Here is an 18,312-nt window from a genome sequence, read left to right on the forward strand (position 1 = left end):
GAGGTGTGAGGCAGCGTGGGTGGGAGGACCTTGGAGCTGTTGTTCTTGCCAGACAGGAGACTGGCTGGTTGGGCTGCTGGTAGGAGTGAGGCTGGGCTGTGGGAGAGCTTGGCCACAAGGAGAGGGCTTTCAGAAGGGGTGAGAGTGATCAGGTTCAGATACTTCATAGCTTGCAGACCAGAGTGGGGTAGTTAGGACTAGAGAGAGTGAGCCCTGGGTGGACGTGGGTCCCCTTTGTAGAGTGGGTCAGTTTCAGGGAAGCAACAGGGCTCTGGGTATAAAATCTCTCTGTCTTTCCTATTCTCTATCCTGTGTTGTTTGGGGTCCGGGAAGTTATACACGCCAGCCAGTAGAAGAGAACAGAGAGGGAGGGGGTGGAGGGCTAGAGGATCTGGTTTATGGCAGGGAGTCAGAGGGCAGTGCCCTCTCTGTGGCCCTGCAGGCACAGTGGGGTTATGTTTACTCTGGCCCTCCAACCTAACTCAGCTTCTGGTGTGCCTTCAGTGGGTGAGCTCCAGGTGGGCTCCTTGTGTCTGGCAGTTGGTGCCCGAACTTGCAGGGAACCACTGGGGAGTTCTTTATTTCTATGTCCAGTGTCAGACCTGAGCCATTAGTTTCTTTAGGATGGGCTCTGAGCATGAATTGTGTGTGTGTGTGTGTGTGTGTGTGTGTGTGTGTGTGATCAACAATGCAAGTGGACATGAGCTTAGAGGGCCCATGTGGGTGCCTGTGTGGTGCCTTTTTTGGCTTTAGCAAGTTCCTATGGTAACCACGAACATGTCTGTTTTGGGATCTGAGTCTGGGGCGGTGTGAGTGGCTACCAGGAGAAGCAAGGCAGGCGGGTGCTTAGCTGGCAATTGGGCTGTGTCCTGATTTTATTGCCAGGCACTGGGGATGCACCCGGAGGTGCTATTTGCTAGGTGGCAAGTTCTGCAAACTCTAGGGACCTATGTGCGCCTAATCTCATCCCGACCAGTCCCATCATGCCCAGGAAGCTCTGGTGAGTTCATGCTCTGATTTTTGGGTAGTGGGTGGCTACTGATGGCATTAGGTTCTAGGGACTGGGGCACCAGTCTGAGGTGGGTGTAGGACAGCAAAGAAAGACTCAACTCATCCCTGGATCCTGGGGAGGATGTCTTCTATGTGGTTAGTGGAGTTGTGGAGTGGAATGGACAGAGTTAACTGTGTAAGTGAGAGAGGTGAGGACAGGTGCAGGAGAGCAGGATGGCTTGCTGGTGGCCTGCCACTCTTGGCTCAATTCTCCCTTCAGCCTCCTTTACCCTGCTCACTTTCTGGAAGCCTTGGGGGATCTTGACAGGTCTCTCAGGCCCTCAGCTCTGCTAGGCCTGGATGGGAGGCTCTGGATCCTATGGAAGGAAGAGGAAAGAAGTGGACAATCTGCGGTTTGTCTGAACTGTTGAGCCTCCCTGGGAAGCAGAGTCCAGAGCATCATTCCTGGGAGTCTTGAGAGAAGAAGGAAGCCATCTCAGGAGAGACCCTAGGTCTCGGATTTCTGGAGGCTGAGGGCTTGAAACAAACAAGGAAAACTAGCCATATTATGAATTCCCCTTGCCCCGGAAGCTAGTTCGTTTGGTTAAGCTTGGTTGTCTCCAGTGTCAGGGTACTCATGACATTTTTAAGGGTGCCTGGTTTGTTAGACTATAGTTCTGCTTGCTCACTGTTTCCCCATTAACTTCATTTTGAATCTCTGAAACTGCCATTGCATAACCATTTTTTCCCCCTCCTCCTCAACAAGGCTAATCTCCTTTCCTCCTGAGAGCTCTCCAATGCTCAGATGTCTTTTTTGTGACCTGTCTCTACTCTTCTTCTGGCTGACCACTCTGGAGCCTTCTCTGTACTGTAGGGTTTCTCAGTGCCTGTATTGGGTTTTGTTGGAAGTTTTCTAGGCAGTCTGCATCAGCCCCACAGATATGAGGCATGGTCTTGGTAAGCTGCCCAGGGTTGCCTTGAACTTTCGATCCTCTTGCTGCAGCTTCTGGAGTGCCTAGACTGGCCTTGCTAATCTTACTGTTATAAGAGCTGCTTTGCAAGCTGTCAGAGATCTGGAGTTTGGGCAAAGTCTGGACAACTAACCTATGAGCTAAGAAAGCAGATGGGCAGGCTTTGGGTTTACCTGTGGCTGACCTTGGCATTGATGTGCCAACCTCTAGCCTCTGTTCTTCCTTCTGTGGCCGATTCCCCAATCCTTATCCTCCGGTCCCCTTTCCTCTTTACAGTCTTGTCCCCTCAGCTGACTGCCTGATCATTTCCGGCTCTGTTCCCAGACTTGCTCCCTCCCAATTAACCTTTCTCTTTTTCATATCCAGTGCTTCCTCCCTCTCGGGGCTGAGAAGCCTCTGACTCATGTAGGGCTGGTCCTCCTGTCTCCTAATTCAGGCCCATTATCTCCTAGCCAGACAGTGATGGAAGCTGGGAAGTTAATCTCCTCCTCCCTGTCTCTGCCAGTGTGATCAAGTCCTCATCTCAAAAGCCACTTAACTGTTCTGGTCCGGGGAGTCGGATGTAGGTCTACAGGCTCCTTTAGTGCTTGTCCCCAGGAGCTGTTATGGGGTTGGACCCCATCTCTGGTGGGGGTGAGGTTGGTAGTCATGGTTCTGTGGAGATTGCTGGGACTTCTCTTTGTAGAATGTTCACCAACTGTCTTAGGCTCACCACTGGTTGTAAGATCCTTGCTTTCTTTTCACAAGGTAGTGATCTCCAATTGTCTGTACATCTGGAGACTGTCATCTGGTGATCGTGAAAATTCTAATCACCAGCCAGGTCCCGTGGGTGCTACAAGTCTGTCCTCCCGGCACTCAGAGGCTGAAGCAGGAGGATCTGAGTTCAAGGCCAGTTTGGGTTACAAAGCAAGGCCTAGATTCTGGGAAACAGACAATAACAATAGAATCAATGTCAATGAAATCAGAGGGTCCTGGTGGAAGCTAGCACCTGCACCTTCTTAGACTCATAAATGACGTTTGTGGGCAGCAAAGTTTGAGAACTGCCGTCTCCAGGGACTGACAAGCATGATGGTGGCCCATGGGTCTGGTGGGGCTGGAGGTTCATGTGGGCTCTAGGTGGGTCTGTCACTCTTATCCACTCTTATTGCACATTGATCTGGATGGTCCCTGTGGGGGTCTGTTCTGGCCCCTGTAGGATGTCTAACAAAATCTCCAGTCTCTACCCACCTATTGCCAATACCCCACCTTCTAGCTGTGGTCAGGAAAAACATCTCCAGATTTAATGGAACTTCTGAGGTCATGGCCTACCATGCATAAGCACTCGCAAATGTGTGTGAAACAGGAGCTACCAAACAGTGGGTTCCTTTGTGGCCTTTGGAGGCATGGAGTCTCTGTTTAAATCCAGTCTCCACCTGCTGGATGACCTGAGGCTAGTTAGTAATCTCAAATTCAAATCTCACCTCTGTCAGTTTCTGGATTTGTTTTCTTGCAAATATTTCCATTCTTCGCTGAGCTTCCTCCAGCTTCCTGGTACACACAGCATCCCCTTCCTCAGCATCCTGGAGCAGAGAGAATTTCTCTGGTCAGGGGCACAGTAAATGCTGTCTCTGCTCTGGCTGCCATATGGCTTCTGTCTGTGCTCTTATTCCCTGAGGTCAGGGAATAAGAACTTTCTGCAGTGTTTGTTGCACTGGCTAGGTGGCTTCCCTGCCTGACTCTGGCTGATCTGTGAATAGGCAGGCTACCCACTGTGTGAGTCCCTGCCTCACAACCAACTCATTCTGAGAGGGTGGAGTGGGCGGAAATCCGTGCCTGGCAGGCCACAAAGCCACATAACTGACTTGTGGGGCCCTGCCCTGGGGAGGAGTATGCTGACAGCAGCTGGCTTAGCCTGGGTGCTTGGCTGCTTTTAGATGCCCGTTGTAGACAGGAGCTTTGGCTGCATGAGGTGTTTCAAGGCCATTACTGAGCTCATAAGCTGGGTTCAGGAGGGACAGCCCCACCTCCAGTCTGCTATGACCAGAGTAAGTTGAATCAGTGGCTGATTATTCTGGTAGCCTGGCAGACCAGTCCAGGGGCTGGGTTAAAATGCAGCTTCCTGAGCCCCATCTGGGGGATTCTCCTTTATCACCCTTGGGTGGGGCTCAGGAAGCCTTAGTGTTTGTTACCACGGCAGGACATGGTACCTGTGGTGAGGGAGCCACAGCTGCTTGGGAGCCAGCTCATTTAAAGGGCTTTCACCTTTGGGTCTGGAGAGATGGCTCAGTGGTTAAGAGCACCTGATACCCTTGCAAAGGACCAGGGTTCAATTCTCAGCATCCACATGACAGTTTACAACCATCTGTAACTCCAGTTCCAGGGGATCCGGTGTCCTTTCCTGGCCTCTCCAGGCTTCAGGTGTGCATGTGATGCACAGACATATATGCAGGCAAACATTAATACACATAAAATAAAAGTAAATGATTTTTTTGTGGTTGTTGTTTTGTTTTTCTGAGACAGTTTTTGTTTCTTTTCTTTTGAGGGTTTCTCTGTGTAGCCCTGGCTGTCCTGGAACTCACCCTGTAGACCAGGCTGGCCTTGAACTCATAGTGATCCGCCTGCCTCTCCTCCCAAGTGCTGGGATTAAAGGGTGCATCTTGGCTAAAATAAACATTTTTTTTTTGAAGGTCTGTTCCCACATCGCAGATTCAGTGGTTGGGTTCGCATGCTCTGGGTGTACTTAGGGAAACCGCACAACCGTCCTGTGCTCCAGTTTCCACTCCAGTGAATATTAATAGTGCTAACACGGTGCTGCTATGAGGGTTAGGCGTGATAGCTGAGGGGAAGCGTAGAGCACAGTGTCTAATCATAGATCATAGTGCTTCTGGTGGCATACACTAGTCCTGGGCTGTACGATCACATATGTAACCGTGTGACATGCCCACAGGACTGTAAGCATCCTCACGGACCCACAAGGGCAAACTGGATTGATGTGCACACCCACTCAAGTCTGTCTGATGAGGACGAGGTGCGTACATCAGTGACACAATCACTAGACAGACAGGAGGCATTGGGGGCAGACGTGTGTGTACACAAAGCCCGAGGACCGGGCCTTTCTCTTGCTGCTATTATTCCCAGAGTTAGCAGCACCTGGGCTGAGCTGAGGAGCCCAAGGTGCCCCTTGTTTCCATAGCAACCACTGTGCAGCAAACAGGAGAATGAGGGGGAGGGAAGATGGGAAAGCCTGAGTGGCTTCCAGGGCCTTCCTGCCTGCGGAGCTTGCTTCCTTCTCTCCTCTAAACTCAGGACTTTCCCTTCCCTCCTCCCTCCCTCCCTCCCTCTCTCCCTCCCTTAGGTAGCTTTGTGCTGGACATCTGGATACTTGAGACCCAAAACTGTGCTAACAGTTTTGATGTGGCTCTGGAACTTAAACCTGGCCTCGTCCATGCTAGGCAAGTGCTCCAGTGCTGAGTTACACCCTCAGCCGACAGCTAATATCTTAATTTAATTTTCACCAACTGTTTTTATTTTAATAAAATATATATAATAGAAACATTTCCCTTCTTTCCTCTCTCCTTCCCTCCTCCCCTTCCTCCTTTTCTCCCTCCCTAACTCCCCCTCTCCCTCTCCCTTTCTTCATTTTGACAGTGTCTCACCTAGCCCAGTCTGGCCTTAAACTCACCATGTAGCTAAGAAAAACCTTGAACTTCTAACCCTCTTGCCTCTGTTCCCGAATGCTAGAATTGAAGGCTTGTGCTACCATGCACAGTTTATGCAGAGCAGGTGTTCACGCTAGGGTCCACACCCCCAAAACATAGCCCCCTTAGGTGCATCACTTGCTGGCATTAGGCACCCGGGCTGTGCTGTGCCTCAGTGTGCACTTCATCATGGTGACTGAATCTCTGCACCCACTCTATAGTAGCTCCTCATTCCCTATGATCTTCTGCCTGTGGCCACCATTCCTCTGTCTGTCTCTATGAGTTTCATACAAGTAAAGCCATGTCATATTTGCACTTTTCCTGTATGGTTTATATCACTTAATATAGAGGCTTCATGATTCATTGGTGTTGCAGCATATGTCAGAATTTATTCATTTTTTTGTGTGTATGGTATGTTCCTGTGTGTATGGGGGCCAGGGCAGTATAGATGTACGTGTTCCTGTGTTTATGGGGGCCAGGGGTTGATGTTTGGGATCTTCCTCAGCCGCTCTCCACTTGACTACTCTTCTGTGTGTATGGAGGCCATTTATTTCTTTTGTTTCCCCTTGTTTTTTGAGACAATCTCTCTTTGACCTGGAGCTTGCCAGTTCTGCTAGACTGGTTAGTCAGGGAACCCCAGGGACCCTCTGTCCATGGCTCCTCAGTGCTGGGATTACAGGGGTGCACTCCAGTACCTGCCCCCCCCCTTTTTAATATTGTGGCTGGGGATTGAGCCCAAGTCCTCATGTTTGTTTGGCAAGCACTTTACAGGCTGGGCCGGCTCTTCAGCTGCATACGATTATCTATAAGTAATCTGTGTTTTTGTGTATGTGGTTGACCTTTCTGGGTTTCATATCCACAGATTCAATCTCCCTTGGATTGAAAATACACATAGTTTTGGACAGAGCCTCACTATGTAGCCCTGACTAACTGGTGTGGAATTTGCTCTGTAGACCAGGCTGGGCTAGAATTCGTAGAGATCCACCTGCTTCTGTCTCTTGAGTGCTGGTATTAAAGACATACCATCATGCCCAGCAATACAGATATATCAGACCGTACCTGCATTGCACAGGTGCAGACCCCTTTGCTTTTTATTACTCCCTGGATGACACAGTATAACATTTGCTTACACAGTGTTGCAGCCAGTTATATGTCTTAAGTAATCCAGAGAAGATGGGCTTCATACAGGAGGATGTGTGGGCTCCATGTGGGTACCAGTCCATTTTGTATAAGAGACCTCAGCATCCTTGGATCCTGGCATCTGCTGGAGTTGATCCTGTTCTTTGAGACTACTGTATTAAAAATTTACACATGTGCTGTGCTTACAGATGCACACCTTTAATCTCAGCATCCCATAGGTAGAGACAGGTGTGTCTCCATGAGTTCAAGGCCAGCCTGCTCTACTAGTGAGTTTTGAGACAGCCAGAGCTACATAGTAGAGATGCCCTGTATCAAAAAAATAAGTCATCCACGTGACATCCTTTTGAATTTTTGCCATGGTGCCCTGTTGGCCAGGTTGTCTGGGTTTGGAGCTAGGCCCTGCCCTTTTCCATCCCTAAGTCCTTAGACAGGTTATTTAATTTCTCTGTGCCTCAGTTTCCTCATTTTTAAAGCACAGAAGTGTTATTTTTGGGTATGAAGTAAGTTTGCATATGTCCATTGTTAAGAACAGTGTAGGAACATAGAGGACATCAGATGTGTACATGTATATATGATATTATAGTTCTGAGTGTGCCCTTCCTGGAGGATTCTGTGATCTCTCAGAACTCCTTGTAGTTCCTCTTAAAATGCCAGTACATTTCGTATGCTCTCTATTGCATCCTGCATGCCTGGGTCCCTAGGTCGTGTTTATGTTTTGATATCTCAAACTCTGTTTCAGTTTCAGTGGCTGTCCCCATTGGACGCCCTGTGTATTTGTGAGAGATGCCCATGGCACGGGTGAGAAGCGATGCTGTGGGCCTCAGCTCTGTGTGGTATTGCCAGAGGGATTTTAACCACCCACCTTCCCTCTGCTGCCCATGCCCTCACAGTTGTGGAGGCCCAGATCTGATCGGCAAAGCCACATTTACTTATTTCATGGGCACTAATAGAATTCTGGGTAAATGAGTGAAAATCCTCTTTGTGCAACCCTCAGATCACAATGTCTGTCTCCTTTGAGTTCCTCCCTGTAGGCCTGAGCATAATCTTGTATTCTCTCTCTCTCTCTCTCTCTCTCTCTCTCTCTCTCTCTCTCTCTCTCTCATTTTAAAAGCTGGATCAAAAGTATTCTCCCATACTGGTACAGCCCTTCCCCCATCTTTAAAAATAGTGTTTTCTTGATTATAAAAATAGTATATGCTCACTGCAAGAGACTTAAAAAAATATACAAATGTTGAAGTTAAAAAAGTAAGAACAACCCATAACGCACCACCCAAAATAACATTGTTCTTCTTATTTGTGATGTTGGGGGTCAAACCCAGGGGTCATGCCTGTTGCTACTGCCAAGCCACCGAGCAGTGTCCCCTCTACACGTTACTGTTTTAGTGTTTCCTAATAGTCTTTTTTTTTAAATTTTATTTTAAAAAGGTGTTATGTAATGTTGTTTCAACACTAAGTGATCTTTTAAAAGGTGACTCAGTGCTGGGAATGCTTGCCTAGTCTGTGTGAAGGTCTGGGTTTGATCCCTAGCACCACATAAACCCAGGGATAGTGGTGTATTCCTGTAATCCTGTAATCTAGAAGGTAGATGCAGGAGGACCAGAAGTTCGGGATGATCCTCTGCTACATGGTGGATATGAGGTCAGTCTGGGCTACACGAGACTCCGTCTTAACACCAAAACAAAACACAAACAAAACAAAACCCCAAATCAAACACTTCATACCCCCATCCTGATTTAAAATGATATTTACCCTGTGATAATGTGTGTGTATGGGGTATCCCATGATTAATTTAGCTGTTGCTTTATTTCTAGATTTTAATGTTTTTGGTTTTGGCTATAACAAATTATGCAAAGGATTTGTATATAATTTTTTTTGTTAATGTGTTTTTTTTGACTATTTCCTTTGGGCAGTTACTAGTGAAGGTAAATCTTCCTTCCTTCCTTCCTTCCTTCCTTCCTTCCTTCCTTCCTTCCTTCCTTCCTTCCTTCCTTTGACTATTTGCCTTGTATATGCAAGGCCATAGTATTACAATAAACAAAGTAGATGCATCTTGCTTCCTGGGACAGAGTGCTCAGGGCTGGCCCACTTAGATAGACACATAGAACATTTAAGATCATATCCACAATCTCAGACAGTTAGGCAACACTGGTTGAGACTGAAGGCCAGACTCCCAGGTCAGCTTCCAAGAGCCAGACAAGCCTGGACATTGTACCCAGTCTGTGACCTGTCTTCACCTCCAAGGACAGGTATCTGAGGTGTGCAAATCCAGTGCCACTAGATGGCACCAAGGAGGCAGCCACAAACTGGTAAGGCACAGCTGGAGCTCTCACAGGCCCGCCTCCTGAGGTCTGGGACAGACTCAGAGAGCTGTCATTTTAGGAGAGTCCTAATATTTGGCTAACATCCACCTTTAGTGCAACATGTCAGGGTTCTGCATATCTTGAACTCACTCCGGATCACATACACACAAACACTCCTAGCACCACATCCCACCACAGCCGGACAAAACCAGCTGTGGTGTCTCAGACCTTGCTATGTCCCCTCCTGTCCTCTCTATTCCTGGGAGCTGGCTTTTCTCATTCCTTCTATCACACCCCAATATCAATTTATTTTTGAGGCATGGTTTCACTTTGTAGTTCAGGCTGGCGTTGAACTTGTGGTGATCCTCCTGCCTCAGCTCTTGGGTATTGGGATTACAAAGTGTATGTTACCACATCCAGCTATGAGTAAGATTTTTCCTTTTCTCTCTCTCTCTCTCTCTCTCTCTCTCTCTCTCTCTCTCTCTCTCTTTCTCTCTCTCTCTCTCTCTCTCCTTCCTCTTCCTTCATTTTGTTTTGTAATTCTAGAAATCAAGCCCAGCATCTCCCACATGTTGGGCAAGCATTCGACCACTAAGCTTCATCATCTTCAGCTCCCCTCATCTAAAATGGAAGAAGCCATGTCAGGCTGGCGTTGAACTTGTGGTGATCCTCCTGCCTCAGCTCTTGGGTATTGGGATTACAAAGTGTATGTTACCACATCCAGCTATGAGTAAGATTTTTCCTTCTCTCTCTCTCTCTCTCTCTCTCTCTCTCTCTCTCTCTCTCTCTCCTTCCTCTTCCTTCATTTTGTTTTGTAATTCTAGAAATCAAGCCCAGCATCTCCCACATGTTGGGCAAGCATTCGACCACTAAGCTTCATCATCTTCAGCTCCCCTCATCTAAAATGGAAGAAGCCATGTCTCTGGGAGAATGGACCTGCCCAGGTCTCATGACTGCTACAAGCTGGAGTTGAGATTCCAGGGGTTTTCTGCTTCTGCTACTGATCCTCCTTTACTGGGAAGGCCCATGTGGTCACTCTCAGATACATGGTTCTGGGAAGGACAGACTTGAGTTGTACATATGCAGGCATGCACCTAGGCTGCAGGTCCCACTAAAGCTGGATGCTGATGGTGGATAAAAGACATTGTGGGAAGTGCAGTGAAATAAAGGGAGGGTTGCGGCTTCTCTGGGTTATGAAAAACTTCAGTCACGTGTAAAGTGCTGTACCTGGGAGCAGGCATCCTAGGTCCAGGATGTTTGAGTGTTCTGGGGACAGAGGTCAGGGTGGGGCTGATTCCTGTACCTGATCTCTGATGTCTTGTTGGAGGCCCCCCCCCCCGCCCCCAGAATCCCAAGTTCCTAAGGGATGTCCTATCACCTTAGGAGTTGATTCACTCCATTTTCCCTCGAGACCATGTTAGTTTCCAGAGAATGGGAAGGCTGTGTTCAGAGAGGATGTGGCCCTGTGTTGTCTGTGGATCTGGGGCTAACTCACTGGAATGGGATGGCATCTGGTCTTGTCAAGGGAGCCTAAGGGTTTTACCCACATGGTGTGATCTCAGGAATTTGCTGGAGTTCTAATCCTGTTGAAACCATCTTGCTGAACTGGAGAGATACTTCAGCAGTTTAGGGTAAGTGCCGCCTTTCAGAGGACCTGGGTTCATTTTCCAGCACCCACATCACGTATCTCTCTCACAACCATCTATAACTCCAGGTCCAGGGGACTCAACACCCTCTTCTGGACTTCTTAGGGACCAGGCATGTGGTACATGGTGGTGAAACACTTAGGCACTTTAAGAAGGTAGGGGGTGGGAGAGAGAGAGAGAGAGAGAGAGAGAGAGAGAGAGAGAGAGAGAGAGAGAGAGATTGATTCTATCTTTGTCTTTTCTCGGTCTTAGCCTCTGTGAGTGTTGAGTGTGTACCATTGTTAAGTGTGGGCAAGGGTCCTGGGGGAAACACATCAGTGTGGGCTTTCAGACCTCAGGGACCTGTGCCTGTATGTCCTTCTGTATTTCTAGTTCAGGATGCATACTTCACACAAACCTAGTCAAGGTGGAAAGAGGTGGTGGCTCTGTCATCAGTGCTTCTGAGTGGCCCTGTCATCAGTGGGGCATCGGGACAATGCAAAGATAACCGTGTTTTTAGCAAACAGAGTGGATTCAGAGTGGAAATGAACAGGAAAATAGTGCCCTGGTCACAGAAAGGAGGAAGACAACCAGGAGGAAGTGGGATGAGGTACCCGTACTTCTGAAGGGAACACCTGGAATCTTCCTGGGGTGTGTCTGTCCAGTGTCTGGTTTCATAACAACTTCCCATCCAAATCTAGGCTTGTGAGCTAGATACATGCCTGTAAACCTAGTACTCAAGAGGCAGAGGCAGGAGGATTACCATATGTCTAAGGCCAGTCTGAGCTACATAATAAGACCCTCACTCAAAAAACCAATCAGAAAGAAAAACAAAAAAGAGGTGGGCAGTGTTCATGTTACTGTACAGACTGCCCTCAGGCTGTGCTCTAAATAGACCCGTGTTTTTCAGAAAACAAACAAACAGGCTTGCCAGGAGTATCTCTTCTGCTGGTCCCAGCTGGATCATTTTCTGTTCAAGGTTTGGGCAGGAGGAAGAGAGGAGAAGAAACTTGGCTGTGATAACTGGGTCAGAACTGGAGCTGGGGAAGCAGGCACACCAGTGCTCTGTGCCTTTGATGGAGCTGTCAGTGCCAAGGTCAGAGACAGGAGGAATGTAGGCTGTCCATATCTCATGAATATTCAATAAGCACCCACTTTAAGCCAGCCCTGCTTCAGGGGCTGGGATTCCTTTGTTGAATCCTGGCTCAGTTAGTCACTGTTGAGGTCCTGTGAGGGCAGAGCCCTGTCCTCCCCATCCTGAAGGTGAAGATGACAAGGTTCTTTGTCTCAGAGGGATGTTTGGGATGAAATAAGCTAACACATTAAAGGTGATAGATACAAAAGCCACTCAGTAGATCCCTTTGCTCATGATGACTCCTATTACAGAAGATAAAGAGGAATCAGTTGCAAATGGAATCGGGTCTTGCCTGCAGAGAGTTCAGGTTACAAAGATTTAGTACTCACCCCAAAATGTGAGGTAATCCCTGTAAAGATTTGGGAGGAGTGGGAACTTCCTCCTGGAAGGACAGCATGTGACAGCCGAAAAGGGAATTCTCTAGGCATTTGAAACCGAGAGAACATCCAAGACACAGGGTCAGGAAGTGTAAGCTATTTCCAAAGCAGTGTACAAAGTGCCATGACCCAGTGGAAGAATGTGGAAGGATGCACTGTAGTGATGGGAAAGTGTTCAGGGCTGTGTGAACGTGGGGCTGAGGTGACAGGCAGCCTGGAGGGGTGAATGGGACTGGTGGACTGGGAGCAGCAGGTACAAAAGCCTTGGGGTGGGAACAGCTATGCAGCTGTGAAGGTGAAGTGAAGACCGCTCTGGTGGTGGGTAGGCTGGAAATAATGACAGTTCTCCTTACTGACAGAAGGTGGCAGTGTTGTCTCAGGACTGCCTGCTCCTTTGGCGGCCAGAGGGGATATATAGAACTAGACAGCTTTGTGAGTAGGAACCTGAGCCCTCAGAGGTTTTATTCTGTCTCAAGAAGTGGCAAAGTTCTGACTAGGGCAGATGAGCATGCGATAGATCTTGTTCGTGACATGCCTTGCCTGCCTCTTCCGACCCCCACTTTCCTTCTCTGCTTCTTTACTCTGCTCCCCGCCCTCTGTCTCTGCTCCCTCTCTCCATTGCTCGCTGGTGCAGCTGGCTTCCATCTCAAAGATAATTACTTGCTTTCCGGTGCCTCTCAGATAACGGGCACTGTTCCTTACCCCAGTGCCTGCCCCTCCTCCCAGGAGCTTTAGTTCTCAGTGAAAGGCTGAGGCTGACTGAGGTCGTGACCCCCCCCCCCCCCCGACTGAGAATACCTACTTCCCTTCCTCCTACTGTCACACGCAGCTCTCTTCGAGCACTCCAGCAAGTTCTTGCTGTCTTTGATGGAGGCAGCCAGAGCTCGTGCTGAAAAGGGAGACCCAATAATCAGGAACGGACAGGAGACAGCACCATGGCCCTGCTATGAGGGGCCACTTCAGTCCACAGTTCGTTCGTTCTCTCTCTCTCTCTCTCTCTCTCTCTCTCTCTCTCTGTGTGTTTTAAAAACTGGGATGTAGCTCCACCCTCAGCGGAGAAGCATCTCAATTTTATTTTCTTATGACAAGAGTGCTTAACATGAGAGCTGCCATCCTAATTGATAACACTGCCTATTATTCTTGACTATAAAGAGTTTCTTTTCTTTGTGCGTGTGCACTCATGTATTATGTAGAGATCACAAGTCAACCTCAGGTGTTGTTACTGAAGAGCTGTGTACCTCAACTTAGAAAAAAAGATTTATTTTTTAATTTTTTGTGTGTCGGTGTTTTTCTGGCTCTGTCTGGACACCACATTCGTGCAGTGCCTGAGGAGGCCAGGAGAGGGCATCAGATTCCCCTGGATCTGGAGTTGCGGGCGTCTAACCTGGGTACTCCGGAAGAGCAGTCAGTGCTCTTAACTGCTGAGCCATCGCTCCAGGTTCCATCCTGATTTATTAAAGACAGGGTCTCTCACTGGAGCCTGGAACTTGCCAATTAAGCTAGGTGGCTAGCTCGTGAGCGCCTGGAATTCACCTGCTTCCCCATGCCGGATTCCAAATGTGCACCACCATGTCTGGCTTTTTGTGTTGAGTGCTGGGAATTGAACTCAGGCCCTCATGCATTTGTAGCAAACATTTTACCAACTCAGCCATCTCTCTGGCTCTTGCCCCAACCCCCATCTCTCTTATTGAAGATTGAAGCCAGAGTCTTGTGCATCCTAGGCAAGAATTTTACCATCGAGCTATGGTGCCAATCCCTAGGTATGCTTTTACTTTTTATTTTGAGACAGTGCCTCTCCCTGAGTTGCCCAGGCAGACGTAGGACATGTGACTTTCTTGCCTTTTGTCTGGTTGGGATTACAGGTCTGCACCACTATGCCTGGCATGCTTTTAGAGCCTCCTTCTGAGTGGGAAGTTCAGCACCGTATCCTGCCACAGATCCTGGGCTCATTGGTTAGATTTTTTTCCTAACCTTCTTCATTTGTAAAATGGGATGATAATGGTAATTCCACATTGGTTGGGTTGTTCGAAGTGCTTCATCTATACATGATAGACCAGGGGATAAAATTCTGTGTTATTGTCCTTTATTACTCATTTATTTATTGCTTATCATTTACTTATTATTATTTATCACTTATTATTACATATTATTATTTGCCAACTGATATATATATTTTTTTGAGACAGGGTTTCTCTGTGTATCCCTGGCTGTCCTGGAACATGCTCTGTAGACCATGCTGGCCTTGAACTCACAGAGATCCATCTGCCTCTGCCTCCCAAGTGCTGAGATTTAAAAGATATTCATCACCATACCTAGCTATAATATATTTATATTTATGAAATATTAATTTACTATATTATAGAAGTATAATCGCAAGATATTATTAATATTAATTTTAATATCACCATTATAATTTGTGTGTGCGCACGTGTATGCACACGTGGTATATGTGGGTGTGTGCAGGCATGCTCACCCATGCTGGTTGGTGTGTTTGGAGTCAAGAGGTTGATGTCAGTGTTCTTCACTACTCCTCTCTGCTTGGTTTTTAGAGACAGGGTCTTTCATTGGCCTGAGGTTTGCTGATAAAGCCACATTCACTGGCCAGAGACCTCCCAGGATCTGTCCGTCTCCAACCCGCAGTGCTGGCACTTCAGAACACGTTGCCTGGTTTTGACTCAGGCACTGGGGATCTAAACTTAGGTCCCTATACTTGCACAGCAAGCACCGAATGCACTGAGCCATCTCGCCAGCCCTGATGTATTATTTATTCCATGCCATGGCATGGAAGAATTAGACTCCAGTAACATGGGACTGCCATTGTCAATGCAGCTTGTTGGTCTGTCTAGAAAACAGGCCTAAGATTGTTGATTCCAGCAGAACTCCCCTGCCCACATCAGTGCTGGGTGGCCATGTGGGTCAGGCTGTGCCCCAACCAGAAGGATAAAGCGGGCTAAACAGCCTCTGTCACAGACCTCCCTCCTTCACCCAAGAACCATTTGCAAGTTTGTACTGACACAGGCTTGTGAGTGCCCAAGGGGACATGGTGGTCACTTGTGAAAACTCAGGTTCCTGGGCTTTGCTCTGAACTGAATTGGAATTTGGAGGGCCCTGCAACCCTCATCATGGTTGGTGGCTAGAAACTCTGTATGTTGATGTGTCTCATGTAGGTGTCACTTGCCCTATTCATCTGATGTGGGGGACAGAAGCCTGCCCCACATCCTTCCTGTCCTGAGATCAGGTTTGACTATGTGAGGGACTGGCATGGAGGACCCTCCTAGATCACCATGTCACCTGTCTACAGCTGTGGGTGATGAGATGGTCCTCTCTCTGTGGGCACTTAGGTTACTTTTGCTCCTCACCCCCAGAAGCACCTCTACAATGGTCACCGTGTGGCTTTTGACACAAACTTATTTCCATAAAGACAGGTGCTAGGGATGAAAGAACTGGCCTACAGAATTTGGATTTATGTCTTTAAGATTACTGCTAAATATACCCACAATGCCATTGAGAGCATTGTCATCGTGCTGACTGGGGCTGTTTATTTATTTATAACTTACTCTGAACAGTAGATATATTTATATGATTCAAACCCAAAGTGATATAAAGATAGATATGGTGGGAAGAGTCACTTTTATTCTAGTCAACCCCACCCTCTTAAGCTGATTTATGAGGCTGTTCCCAGCACATATCGATATAAAATATAAATATATAAGCCCACATGGCACAGTTTTGCATCTTGAGCAGAAGTGCAGCTTGAGGATCTTCTCACACGGTTGGGCTGCCCCTCCCCCAACCCATCACCCCTTGCTTTTGAAATCACTGTGTAGTATTCCCCATGTGCATTTGCTTATAGAGACTGATTATTTCTTGCAGTGCTGGGCACTGAACTCAGGGCCTCATGCATGCTAAGTGAGTGCTTTACCACAGAGCCGCACCTCCCTCGAGACCTGAGAATGCTTTTAAGAAATTTAACTTGACACTATGGAAGTTGTAAAAGAAAAAAAAAATGTATCCTCCTAGCTAGTCATGCAGGCTGCAAACGGTGCTATGAAGGAAGACTATTACCTTGCACGGAGGAAAGGGGAGATAAGAAGTGGTCCTGCTTCTTGGTGAGGTTGATGATGGTTTGAAACCAGGAGTTTAGACAAGAATGTGCAACATATCCAGATCCCTACCCCGGGGGAAAAAAAGCAGAAAACATTTTCTTTTAAGAGAATCAAGACATACAAAGTAAGGTATCTATGGCCTTCAATGTCAGATGTGTTCTCTTTCCCTCAGTGGAGCCACTATTTAGAGTTTGGTCCGTATTTCTCTGGCTGACTTTGAGCCTTTTGAGTTCCTCCTGCTTGTGGCTGTTCAGATGTGCATAGTCCTTTGGGAGTCAGGTGGACTCTGACTTTGGAAGTCCTTACACCTCTTTGGGGGTTAGCTATCTTGGGAGAGCTCTATGGACCAGAATTAGTTGGAGAGGATGCTGTGGAGACATTACATGGACTCCCTGGCCAAGGTCAGTGGGGATAGCCCTGGCTTTGCATCCTGTCATAGTCCTGAATACCCATGTTCTGTCTCAAGTAACCTCTTGGAAGCCACAGCTTGAAGTCTAAGAATATTCCCTTTGCAGTCTGAAGCCTATTGACCAGTTCTCACTAGGCTTGTCCAAGGTGTTGTCTGTCTATCTCAAAATCCAGGCTCAGGTTCTAATAACTGGATCTATGACAGGGCTAGAATGAACGGGGTTGACTTTGGGTATAGCTTTTGACACTCACACCTTCCTCCTGAGAAAGGAACTTAAGACAGGAAAGACCATTTTGTGTAGGGTTTTACCTTCAGTTTTGCATCCCTCATGCCCCATGCATATCTCTCTCTCTCTCTCTCTCTCTCTCTCTCTCTCTCTCTCTCTCTCTCTCTCTGTGTGTGTGTGTATGTGTGTCTGGAGAAGGGCTACTCTGTATTTTGCACCTAAGAAGATGGCCTAGGAAAGGAACAGATCAGGACTGGAAAGTGGTTCTACCACAGCTTTGCTTAGAGTTCTATGCATACCTATCTGCTGCTCTATAGACTGCTTGTCTGCTCCTGTGTATATGCCCGACCCTTTGTAGGAACATACATTTATGAGCAGATCTCAGGGTGAGTACAAGAAAGGAAAATGTATTTACTTATTTATTTTTGGTTTTATAAGATGAGGTGTTTCCATGTATCACAGACTGCCTAAGATTCACTATAAAATCGAGTCTGGCCTGGAACTTATGATCTTGCTTCCTCAACTTCTTGAGTGCTGGTGTTCTAGGTATGATCCTTTTTGCTGGATTTTTAAAAAAATTATGTATGTGTGTTATGTGCATGTATGTGCTCTTGTGTGTATGCATGTATACATGTGTTTGTGCATGCATGTGGAGGCCAGAGGTAAGAAGTAGATCTTGTCTTCAATAGCTCTTCTTCCTCCTCCTCTTTCTCCTCTTCTTCCTCCTCCTCCTCCCTCCTCCTCCTCCTCCCTCCTCCTCCTCCTTCTCCTTCTTCTGGGGTTTCTCTGTGTAGTCCTGAGTGTCCTGGAACTCACTTTGTAGGTCAGGCTAGTGGCCTCAGGATGATCCTCCTGCCTCAGCCTCCTGCATATTGGGGTTAAAGGCGTGAGCCACCGTCCCTAGCTTCCACCTCAGTTTTTGAGGCAGGGTCTCTCATCGAATCTCTCATTGAATTGAATTTGTAGCTTTGATTATACTTCTTGGCCAGTAAGTTTCAAACTAGTTTTAGTCATTTCTCTCTCCCCGACTGGGATCACAGATGTATGCTGCATGCCCAACTCTTTATATGGCTGCTAGGGCTCTAAATGCAGGCTCTTGGCTGGCTCTGGTGGTGTATATCATAACTGGGAGGCAGAAGCAGATAGATGTCTGAGTTCGAGGTCAGCCTGGTCTACATAAAGAGTTCCAGGCAAACCTGCATATAGTGAGCTATGTAGAGAGTCCCTATATCAAAACCAAAACCAAACCAACCAACCAACCAACCAACCAACCAACCAACCAACCAAAACCATAAAGGCCAAACAGACTCGGGCCCTTGTGTTTGTAGAACATGTTCTTTACCATCTGAGCCATCT

General features: G+C 47.5%; 1 protein-coding gene across 6 annotated transcripts in view; it reads left to right on the forward strand.

The window, feature by feature from the left end:
* Positions 1-18,312, forward strand: part of Rap1gap2 (RAP1 GTPase activating protein 2) — a 219,898-nt gene that overhangs the window by 45,602 nt on the left and 155,984 nt on the right. Inside the window, exon 1 of one of the 6 annotated variants that reach the window (XM_076936331.1) lies at positions 944-1,000. The exons of the other annotated variants lie outside the window; for them this stretch is intronic. Coding sequence (XP_076792446.1) covers positions 984-1,000 — 17 coding nt within the window. The 5' untranslated portion in view covers positions 944-983. Of the gene's footprint in view, positions 1-943; positions 1,001-18,312 lie in introns of those variants that run through there. 6 annotated transcript variants of the gene reach the window in all.

The sequence above is a fragment of the Arvicanthis niloticus genome, chromosome 6 (genome assembly GCF_011762505.2).
Source record: "Arvicanthis niloticus isolate mArvNil1 chromosome 6, mArvNil1.pat.X, whole genome shotgun sequence".
Lineage (NCBI taxonomy): Eukaryota > Metazoa > Chordata > Mammalia > Rodentia > Muridae > Arvicanthis > Arvicanthis niloticus.